The 12,393-nt window shown below is 32.5% G+C and overlaps 1 protein-coding gene across 1 annotated transcript in view; it reads right to left on the bottom strand.

The window, feature by feature from the left end:
- The window catches only part of LOC123218541 (probable disease resistance protein At4g27220), a 36,735-nt gene extending 29,400 nt beyond the window's left edge, over positions 1-7,335 (bottom strand). Inside the window, exons 1-2 of the mRNA XM_044640025.1 lie at positions 4,447-7,335; positions 3,852-4,346 (exon numbers count right to left, since the gene is read on the bottom strand). Coding sequence (XP_044495960.1) covers positions 3,852-4,346; positions 4,447-7,275 — 3,324 coding nt within the window. The 5' untranslated portion in view covers positions 7,276-7,335. The remainder of the gene's footprint in view (positions 1-3,851; positions 4,347-4,446) is intronic.
- Between the last annotated feature and the right edge of the window lie 5,058 nt (positions 7,336-12,393).

The following is a 12,393-nucleotide window of genomic DNA, read 5'->3' as shown; positions in this document are numbered from 1 at the left end:
TTACAAGTACAAAATAACAAGCCATTATTAGTATCATAAAAAACCATAAATTAGATATCAAGGATAAGAAAAACTTGAAAACAAAATGAAGGGATGGATCACCTTCTTATCAAAAAGAGATAGCATGTGGGTTGAGTCCTCCTTTGCAGTCATTCCTTCAGGTTCTTTGCTTGATGATGTCATATCACCATATATAGAACTAGAGATGAATGTTTGAACACCAGGGCATTTTTTAATCCAAAGTGTGAATAAGGAGGACATTTCTACAAAACTTGCAGTGGAATTGCAGAATGTTGTGAGTTTTGGAAGATCTCTAAGCTTCAACCGGCATAATTTAGGAAACAACATCGTTCTTGTTCTCCCATTATCTTCATCAATTACTCTTTCCATGAACATACAATTAGATATCTCAAGCTCCTTCAGTTTGAAAAAACTTTTCAACATAGAAGATGGGAATAAATATTTCAAATGATGAAAGCCACCGATGCGCAAGATTGTTAAATTCTGGAAGCAAGAAGATGATCCCAAGGCGGGAATTTCAACCTGCATGCACATAAAATGTCTGTATTATTTAACAACACTCTAATAAAAATAACTTATCCTGTAATAAGAATTGAAACAAGCTCACCTTTTTGGTGAAACATGTAGCAAGATGAATATTGAACTCCTTCATTTGGACCTTTTGACAGTCCTTAATGACAATAGTTTCCAAGGGAGGACATTCCAAAATATTTCTTCCAGAATAGAAGCTTGTCAAGCTAGGCAATGACTCAAGCATAACAGAGTTTAATTGAGGAATTATAATTTTATCACTCACCCCATCCTTTTTCTCCTCCTTTTTGATGATTTCTTCAACTAATGCACAGTTTTTCACCTTTATCTCTTGGAGTTGAACAAGACCCAACAATATAGATGAAGTAAATATGCATCTCAAGCTGTTGCAATTGTCAATTTTCAATGATTTCAATTTCTCTAAGCCTGAAATTTCTTGATGATTTTCCTCCAAATCAAACACTTGTTCTAGTGACTCACAACTTTTTATTTCCAACAATTCCAAATTTTTGAAGCAGCATAACACGTTGGATGAAATACCAGTTGATATATCCAGAAATTTATCCACCACCAGAGATTTTAAATTCCCAAAAAAGTTGATTGGTAACTCACCATTCCATATTTTTTCTTTCATATTGGGAAATTCAGAGAGTGTCAAATATTTAAAGCTACTGTAGCCAACCTATTATGAAACAGAAAATATTAAATTATAATGACTCCTACACAGCATATTGAAAAAACCAAAATCTGAATTAGAACACAAAATAATTGTTCAAAAACTAACTTAGCAAAAATTTTGAACAAGCATCTTCCTTGTTTTTTAAACTTGCTTAGCATGCAGTTGATTTGTGTATGTCATTAGTCAAATGAGATTCATGGAATTAACAAATTGAAATACGAGTTTGACAACCTTTCATCCTAGTCTATAGAAGATAATGCTCGTGGAATTCATGATTTTGGCAACTTTGCATTAATCTATATGGTAAAATGAAAATTATAATGATTAAAAATAAACATATTTATTATTAGTAATATTTAAATTATATATCAACAAAAATGCTATAAATGGATAAAAAACAAAAATTTTGTGAAAGAGTAAGTACCATCTTTGTAAATATTTGCTGGATGGTAGAATTGAGATCATCCTCCCAAAAAAATTCTTGATGATTATATTCTTCTGTCAACTGTATTTTCTTTAGTAATGGTGTGCTTAATACTCCTTGAGAAAAGATTTTCAATTTTGGGCATTGACTCACAACAACTTGCTCTAAACAAGGGAATTTGAAGGAATAATTGGTTGAACAGAAGGAAGCGAGGCTTGACAAGCAGGAAAGCTCCAAAGTTTTTAATTGGCCAAAAACAATCTCTTCTTCTTGGTCTCCCTCACCAGCCACTACTCCTGTCAGTAACTTACACTCTCTTATAACCAATGTTGTGATATTTACAAGAGTTTTGGCTGCTTCACATGTTAGTGCCTTGTCTAATCCATTGCACCAGCGTACAGATAAATTTTTAAGATTTTTGAAAGATGTTGAAGATGGCATTAAAATTGTCAAACAATCACATCCATATACAGATAACTTTTGAAGATTCTGAAGAAATGAGTCCCCTCGGAAATCTTGTTTCCATATATGTCCTTGCTTGTAAGGGAATAGCTCTTTTGAACTATTCCACCAAATATCTAGTGATTCCAAACAATTTAATTTTTGAAGGAAATTGACCAGAGAAGAACCTGATTCATCATCAAAGTTACTCAACCGAAGATGTTTAAGCTTGCCAAGCCTCTCAGCTAGATTACTGCGAAGGAATGCCAATCCAAAGTCATCAGCGCGTAAACGCAGCGTTTCCAAATTTGGTGAGACCTAAAAATCATGAAAATTAAATAAATAGGTGTAAGCATTAAGTCATCAACAAGTGCACAGCAACACACAAATAAGTAACTAGAAATTTTATATACAAACGGTACAAAATGTTACAAGTTATATACATCTAATTATAAGGAAAAACATATCTAACCAGATTTTTAATCTGGAAATAATGCAAATAATATTGTTGTAAATAGAAAAATACAAGGCCAAAGTCTTATCCACTTTTATGAGTCAGTTATTAATACAAGAAATAAGAAATTGGTTTATAAAATTGGTTTATGAGTCAGTCACTCACAAACTTACTTTCTTGAGGTGATTACTTTTTATAAATTATACATTTAAAATTTATAAATTAAATAAGAATACACTTGAAACAAGAATTGCAACTGAAACATTTAATTGATCTAGTAACTGGAAGGGAGAGTATTCGTCGGTTTATTTTAATTGGAATAGAAACATTAATGTTCACTTACGGTTTGGAAACTGAAGTTGACAAACATTTAATTTAAATCTTAATTTTGAGTTGGAGTATTGTATTGTTTCGCCCAATTGACATCCCACTTCAATATTGAAGGAACTCTTCAATATTGAGTTCCTTCACATCTTGGGCTTGTCTTTTGGGTTGCACGGTTATCATACAAAATTAGTGTGATATTAAATCAATCTGGATAACATAAAGATGTTGTAAGTACGAATATGGATAAAAGCAAAGTAATACCTTTTCCAAATAAAAAATAGGAGGTTGCCTCTCCTCGTCTCTTTCTTGGAAGCTAGAAAATTCAAAATCATGAACATTTATCTTTTTGCAACCACGCACATCCAAACTGCTTAGCATCGGCCACTCTATTGTATGCAACCGCGGGTAGAAATATTTGAGCTCCTTTAAATAGGCAAGGTAGATAGATTTTAATTGTGGAAACAAAAATGTTGGGGCTCCCATAACTTCCTCCTCAGAAACAATTTTCTCCAACCCACAAAAACTTATTTCTAGATGTTCAAGTTGCACCAGACCAGTAGCAATAGAAACTGGAAAGAGACTTTTTATACTCCGACAATGCCTAACAGTCAATCTCTTTAGATAGCGAAAGTTCAGATTTCCTTGAGTATTAGATGGAACAATAGTCAATAACTTTTCACAGGATTCGACTCTCACTACTTTTAGTTTGCAAAAGGATTCCCCATGGAGTTTTTGGTTGTGCCATATGAGCTGCAAGTTATCCAAGCATAAGAGCTCCATCTTCTCCAAGCTGGGAAAAGCAACCTACAACAAACAATTCATAATGTTAATATTTTGTGTACAAAAGACCCACAAGCTCACAACAAGGAAGCTATCAAAATATTTTGTCAGATTGATCTGTTTTCAAAACCCATAAAACATTTTGAAGGCAATAAGAAACAATAACTTTTAGTAAAAGGAATAAACTAAATTACTTTTTCGTCAAAGAGAGGATTTATATTCATAAAGTAGTTTTCCAAATTCACTTCTCCTTCTTCTCTCACAGTGTCTGGATGAGAAGATTTGCATAAGAATGTCTTCAAGTTAGAGCATCCCTCAATGTGAAGTTCTTTTAAGGAGGGGAATTCAATTAAATTCCCAATACCAAAATTTGTGAGTTCTGGCAAATGTTCAAGCTTCATGTGCAACAATTTAGGAAAACTCATATCCATTATCGTTTCTTCTCCTTGTACCCCTTTTGAATCAACTATTACTTCCATTGACTTACAATTGCTTATCACCAACTTTTGGAGTTCATTAAGACTTTTGACCATAGCAGAGGAAAACAAATAATTTAAGCCATGACACTCCTCAATGCTTAAGCTTTTTAAGCAATGACTATAAGAAAATATTGATAGAGGTCGATCAAGCCATGTATTCTCAATATTAATTGAACGCAGTTTCAAGTTCTCCAATCTTGGAAAGACAACCTGTAGAAACAAACATTGCCCTTAAACATAACTTATGAACTAACAAGAATAGACCTTTTTATATCATAAGAAAATAAAAAATGAAAAATACAAAACATACCACCATGTTAGAATCGATCATAATGAATTTGGGCAGGCATTGTAGTGCCAATGAACACAATTGATTGAACTCCATCTTATTATTTGTTTCAATTTCATCACCACGGTTATCACTTTCTTCACCAAAAAGCTCTTTTAGGTTCTTACAATAAGTCACTTCAATTTCTTGTAGTTGCATAAGGTTTTTTGCCATGAAAGATGCAAATAGATACTCCAATCTATCACACTTTTCTATTTTTATGATCCTTAATTTGCTAAAAGACACTGCATTAAGTTGACCATGACATATCTTCTCCAATTTAATCAAATTACAGAGGATCAAGGACTCCAACTTGGGAAAGGCTACTTTCCAAGCAACTGAGTTAATGATATACAAAATATCAAGACCGTCCTCTACATGCAGATGCTTTAAATGTGGAAAACCATCCGCATTCAGTTCACAAACAACATATCTAAGTCCATTCATTTCCTCAAGAAAGAGATCTTCAGTCATCTCCAACAAACTTTTAATTCCTTGCCCCAAATAAACATTATCACTTATCTTCAGTTTGAATGTTCTTGAAGTTGAACTGTAATATTTATCAGACCACTTCCATTTATCTCCAATAAATAAATGATAACTTTTCAATTTCTCAAAGAAAAAGTCTTGTGGCATACCTCGAGCATCCTGAAGATGAAGATGTAAAGCTGTTAGGTTCGACAACTGCTTTAACTCTTCGAGGCTAGCATTTCTTCGTCTTTGATTATCCACTCCTTCAACTTCCCATTGAATGAAGCAGTTGCCCATATATAATTCTTCTAATTGAGACAAGCAGGAGATGACTTGTGGTGCAACGTATTTAAGGTTTATACAATTGCTCAAATCTAATATCTTCAATTGAGTCAATTGTCCGATTTCAGCAGGCAACTGTTCAATGTCAGACCCCAAGAAGCTAAGGATTTCTAGTTTACTTAGCTCTCCTAAAATTCTTAAATCCTCCAACAGGCAAGCATGCAAACAAAGTGTTTTAAGGTTTTTTAAGGAAGAAATGGATGAAGGTAATGAAAAGAATTGAAATCCGGTAAGATTTAAAACTCTGAGTTCTTTCATTTCTTCGAAAAAAGCATCTGGGATTTGTAGTGAGCGATTTTTCATCAATAGGAAGAACAACTTTAGTTTGGAAAATTCTAACTGTTGAGGAAGCTTGTCATAAATATCTCTATAGGGCAGAGAAATAGCAATTGAATCTTTTGGTATTTTCTCCCTCAGTACTTCATTCAAGCCAATGACATTTTGAATATTAAACATGAATTTCTCTGTTGAAGCAATCGATACAGCAACATCATGAATAATATCATGCATTTTAACTGCATGGTCATTGTCACCATCCAACAACAAACAATAAGCTTTGAGATAATTTATCAAACTGTTCAATCTATTCCTTCCTTCTTCCAATGTATATACATCTTCAAACAAATTCAAACCCATACTATATTTTAAGAGGTCACCAATGGACATGCTACTACCACCATCTTTTAGAGCACAAAGAAGAAATAGCGATTTAGCTTCCTCAATTTTCAGAAAATTGTAACTCAGCTCTATAGTAGAATACACACTTTCTTCCATATCTGGAATATGTCTTGGAGTAGACCTTTTAAGTCTAACCAAGGCATCCTTCCAAAAGGGAAGACTCTCATTTTTCAATGTATTTGCAATTGTTGAGATTGCAACCGGTAAACCTGCACATTTTGTAACAAACTCATCTGCTAGAGGATGAAAATCAGAGCTTTCTGCAGAATCACCCACAATCTTCCGAAACAAATTCCATGCGTCATCTTTAGATATAGGACGAACAAAGATATTCTTCTGAGTCTTCATATCTTTGCTTAATACATCCTGATATCTAGATGTTAACAATATTGTGCATCGCCTGATCTCATCATCTTTTCTTTCTTTCTGAGCATCCCCAAAAAGATCATCTTTTCCTCCTTTCTCAGCATCCCCAAAAGGAATTCCAATTGCATCCAAATCAAGTTTTGTCCAAATATTATCCAGTATTATAAGTAAACTCTTCTCCTTCTTTATCCTGGAACGTAGTTGACTAGCTCTCTGATATTCACTCTCCTGACAAAATTCCAAGCCTAAATCGGAAGCAAGTTTTTCTTGAATTTTTTTGTAGTCTGGGGTTTGTGTTACCTCAGCAATGGCCACCTCATGAAATATCCTGTCTTCCTTCACCTGCCAAGCTACTTTGTTGACCAGTGTAGTTTTGCCCACACCTCCCATCCCATGCACCCCGACCATGTTAAAATTAGCATCCTTCAATGTGTCCAAAATTTCTTGCAAAACTTGCTCTCTGGAATCAAAGGCCTCGTAGCCTCTGACATACATGGATTCTGTCCTCTGTAGAGCAGGACGGTAAGAAACACTACTGAAGCTGCCTTTCCCTAACAGATCGGCCCCAGTCACTGTAGCTTTCACTGCTTCCTTTCCAAGCTTGTAACGTTGAATCAAATTAGGACATGACTTCAATTTTAAACAGCCGCCCTTGTTTGCTTTATCTCCATCCTCAATGATGGCTTTTGCTTCCCTTTCAGTGAAATCATCTGCAGCACGCAGCCAATTCTTAACATCGTTATGAATCTCTTCCCCCTGTCTTTCAGCGGACTCTACAGATTTCTCCACTCTTTCTTTTTTCATTCTGAGCTCCTGAACTTGATTCTCGAGGTTGCTGATGTAGCTCTGTGACTTGAACACATATGATATCTGCTGTTTAAACAAATCATATGCCGACTCTGTAGCTTTTGATGCAAGTTGCGCGGCAGTACTCGTTACTATTTCCTCAGCCATTGCCGATAAATACCTGTACAGACACTCACACACTCTCTCTCTCTCTCTCTCTCTTTTTTTTTTTTTTTTCAAGTAATGCTCTACAATTAAATGGTACTTAGGAGGCAACGGCAACGAAAGAAAAAGAATTGGAGTTGGACAATATTATATAACAAAAAATTCAGTAAATGTTTGAGAGAAAAGCTTAATAAACAAAATCTAGCTTTACACTGAGAATAAAAGCATGGCTAATTAATAATGAAAACAAAAAGAGAAAGACGCACAACAAACAACTATCAAAGTCAAAGTTTTTAAGAGCAAACCCTTAATGAACGTAGTCTAGCTTGTAGCAAACAGATAACAACGAGCAATAATGCTAAGAGAGGTTGAGAGAAATGCTAAATTTTTTCTTTTCTAAGGAATTTATTGATACCGAGTATAAAATGATAGAGAATTGATGGTTAAAACAGGGGAAAGGAAAATTATAGAAAAGTAGTTTGAAGTAATAGAGACAATTAAAACAAAGTAATTATAAGGGAAGGTTTAGAACAAGTACAGCTTGATGGCTTGATCTGTATGTATGTTTCTCTCAAAAGCAGAGCTAAGTTTTCAAGCACCACCAAATGTTTACTTTGCTGGTTTGCAGGTAAGAAGCATCAATGATTCAATGAGTGTCGGATGGCAGATGAAGAAACTGAAAAGATAGAAGAGTCAACGCCCAAGTGATCCTGTAATTACTGTCTTTCAAAACTCAGTGATTAACAATTTCACACCTAAACTTTCGCTTAAAAACACTATTCACCCACATAATGTATAAATTACACTTCACCATTCAAGGACAAAACCTAACTCTTTTAATGGAAAATGACATTGGTACAATATCAAAAAGTTAAATTATCATACTAATGATAACAGTTTAAATTTTGAAAAATTATCATAATACTCTCAAAACTTTCACTAGTGAATTGGTTGTACTTTGCCTAAAAGCATACGCTAGCATCGGCTAATTTTTTTTTCATCCATTCTCTTTTTCACTATTCTCTCTAAAATTGTTACATTATGATCCTTAAGACATTCTAAGACTCAAAATCCTCAATCTAGTATCCAAATGAACCCATCTTTGATAATCCTCTACCTCTTGAGTCTAAAACATCTCCATATATGTCCACAACCCATGAGCTCTCTATTGAGTTGACAGTATTAGGATTTTGATCGAATTTGAATACAGATCAACACTGACCTATAATAATATATCATGACCACTCAGCCAGTAGAGTGTCAATGAAGAACTTTAAAGTCTTGTCAACTTTATGATTACATGTAATACGATGTTTTTGTCAATAAATATCTTTGGAGATTAAGACACAAATGGATAATTATCTAAGTAAATCCTTAATATGAACTAATATTCATTAATAATCGATCTCAACAAGTGATTTTAGACCAAGCTTGGATAAGAAAATGTTAATTGCTACTACTAACACTAGACCTAGCCACAGGCCGGTTTGGCCCATGAACCGGACCAAAACCGGCTCGAATAAAACTGAAACCAGAATCGAAAGAACCGAAACCGGATTTTGACGGTTCGGTTTCGGTTTATATAATTTGAAACCGTAAACTGTCGGTTCACATCCGGTTTATGAACCGACAGTTTAGAGTTTATGAACCGGTAATTTTATTTTACTTTTTTGAATTTTTTTTATTTTTTTAAATTAAAAAAAAAGGAACCAACGGTTCCCTGCATGCAGGGAACCGTTGGTTCCCTACAAATATGCAGGGGACCGGGTCCCCTGCATATTTCAAAATCTTTTGCAGGGCGTTGGTCCCCTGCACAAGATTTAAATTTTTTGTAAATTTTGTTTCACCCCCTCTTTTTTTAAAATTTTTTATAAAAATTTTTCCTATATATATCCATTCAATCTCTCAACTCTTTCACACTAAATCCTTCAAACTCTCTCATTTACTCTCATTTTCATTCTTTCAATTTTTAATACTCTCTCAATGTTTCAATCAAATTCTCTCAAATTTAATTAAATTCTTTTTTTATTTTTTGTTAATTTCAATTTCAATTTTTATTATACAATTCATAATTAATTATAGAATTTATTCCTATAATTAATTTTATTTTTTTATTTTATTATCTTTCATAATTAATCATATAATTTATTTTTTATTATGCAAAGGTAAAAGAACTATGTAAGCTTTAATTATTTTAAACCTCAAGAAAATACGTAGGAAGCTTAATTAAAAAATTAAATCCAAGTTTTTCTTTTAATTTTCAATTATTATAATTAATAATTTAAAATTTAAATCAAGATTATGTATTAGAATTGACGGTTTAATGTCGGTTTCGAATCAGGATCATGAATCAGAACCATCGGTTCCAAACCGGGGTTATGAACTGAAATTGTTGGTTCCGAACCGATTGTAAACCATCCGATTACGGTTTCGATTCAAGGTCTTTATTTTTTCAAACCGTAAACCGGCGGTTTTGAACCAAAACCGCCTGTTTATGAACCGTGGCCAGGACTAACTAACACTACTAAAAAAATGATATTTCCATTTAACAAGTTTAAAACACCAATATGAAGAAAAAAATGGCCGAGTTTTTCTCATGGTTGACAGCTAATATCTACCTAACGCAGGAATTATTCCTAAAAATGGACTATCTATATAATTAAGAATGACAAATACACATGAAATGGTGATGTTCCAATAGAACAAACTCAAATTATAAATATACGAAACCATCCAACAACAAAATACAAACATCCATCTCTGATTCTTCTGGCACCTGCCTCTCGTCAAATGATAAATACATCATATCTCCGGTCAACCAGTCTTTCTAATATAATTACTATATTGATAAATACATCAACTACTGCTAACAACACTGAAAAAACAATCATATCTCCAGTCAATTTTGAAACATTCTTCAAAGCTACATAATGCAGGATTAATTAATACAGTCTGATATATAAAAATGGACTACTATTATGAATATATAATTAAAAATGCTCACTACATAGGCACGTTAGTGGGTTATGTCGGGCTCAAGATTTACACAGTCATGGATCTTTGTGCGAGATTCTCCAATGATTTCAGTCAAAGAATCATATGCATCCGTGAGTTAAAAGATTTATTCCATACGTACTATACAACAATCCCTATGAAAATCTTCAATCGTATCGGTCTAGTGGATACGTCTATAACATACACCTATATATTGTATTAAACCACGAGGTTTCGACATATAGGAATTGTTACTACTTTTTAGTAGAGTAGCTCAATACTATAAGAATCTCTTCGCCACTACTTGTTCCCTTAATCAATGTAATGTCAGGATTACAGATAATTTTAGAATGAGTAATTAATGTGTACATACGGTCTTATAATCAGTTATATGATTCTCTCATCACAGTTGTATCATTCTAAAAATTTATTATTTTTACAAACATATTATTGAATCACAAATACGAACAAATGATAAAACCTTTTTAATAATAATAATAACAACAACAAATATTCAATTACATCTGCATGAATCAGATTGTCTGTAAGACATAACTCTACCGTGATGTTGCTTGAGCTGCTTTTTTTGGCTTTATCACAACTTAAGCTGCGTCACCTTGGTCACGATTTGACTAAATTGTGGTTTCTCATGACTGAAACATTCCATCCCAAGGTCTTTTATGACTTTCACCAAAGTTGGCAAGTTTTGTATTGTTGGTTTAATGGGTTGGGATGGCAAGTAAAAATGGCTTGGCAATGTGACAAGATAAGATGGTGGTTTTGTTCGTGTGGGTTTGCTTTGGTGTCATTTTGATTTGATTTGATTTCTTTTTTGAGTGATTTTGATTTTTATATTTTGTTTTGGTTTAGCGACACCTTGGTTGTCATCTGGGTCACAACTTCTGACCAATTTTGTTTTTGTCAAAGTTTTAGGAAATTAAATGATTATTATACATTTTTATTATTAAAATTAATAATAAAATTATACGTACTTATTTTAAAAATATAAATAGATATATATATATATTATATGTAATTATATGATTAGATAATTTTAAATTAAAGATTAAATAACTATCAATTATATAATAATTTATATATGTATTTAAAATAAATATGTATAATATTAATTTAAATTAAATAGAGATAAATTTTGAGTAAAAAATATGATTTATGCATTTAACCGATGATAAAGTGATTTTAGGCCAATCTTGGATGAGTTTTTCCATTTCACAACTTTGAAACATCGATATAAAGACAAAAATGGCCGAGTTTTTCTCATTGACAGCTACTCTCTACCTAATGCAGGATTAATTTATAAAAATGGACTATCACCAATGCATACACATGAAATGGTGATGTTCCAATACGACAAACTCAGATTATAAATATATGAAACCATCCAACCACAAAATACCAACATCCATCTCTGATTCTGCTGGCCGCCTGCCTGACGAGGGCCCAAGTCTAATATAATCAACTAAAGCTAACACCACTCAAAAAAACAATCATATTTCCATTCAATAATTTCGAAACATCCAAATAATGACAGCTTTCCTCAAAGCTACAAAATGCAGAATTAATTAATACAATTTCATTTATTAAAATAGACTACCACAATGAGTATATAATTAAAAATGCCCACTATGTAGACATGACAATGGTTCATATTAGGTTCAAGACTTTTATGGTTGTAGGTCTTTATATTATACTGATCTATAAAAATATGTAAGTCTACAACACGATTTATACTATAATGGACTGTGTTAATTATATATATTTTTTATTTTTTCAATTTTTCATTGTTTTTTGTTTTATTTTTTGAGTTTTTTATACTAATTTTTTAGTTTTCTCCATAAAAATAATGATAAATAATTAATAAGTCTTGATTTATCACATTATCTTTTGGTTTTTTCTGTAAAATTAATAATAAATTTATATTACTTTTTAATTCTTCATAGCAGTAGTAAATATTTTTGGATTTCTCATATAAATTATTTGAATTTTCTATATAATAATAAATAAATAAATAATAATTTTTAAAAAAATTATAGATAGTATTGTAGTGGACCGAGCCGGCTTACGGCACAACTTGTGGGCTATTATAATACATCCCAAGCCCTCGGA

Source organism: Mangifera indica, chromosome 6 (genome assembly GCF_011075055.1).
Source record: "Mangifera indica cultivar Alphonso chromosome 6, CATAS_Mindica_2.1, whole genome shotgun sequence".
Lineage (NCBI taxonomy): Eukaryota > Viridiplantae > Streptophyta > Magnoliopsida > Sapindales > Anacardiaceae > Mangifera > Mangifera indica.
This window is presented reverse-complemented; position numbering and strand designations above follow the sequence as displayed.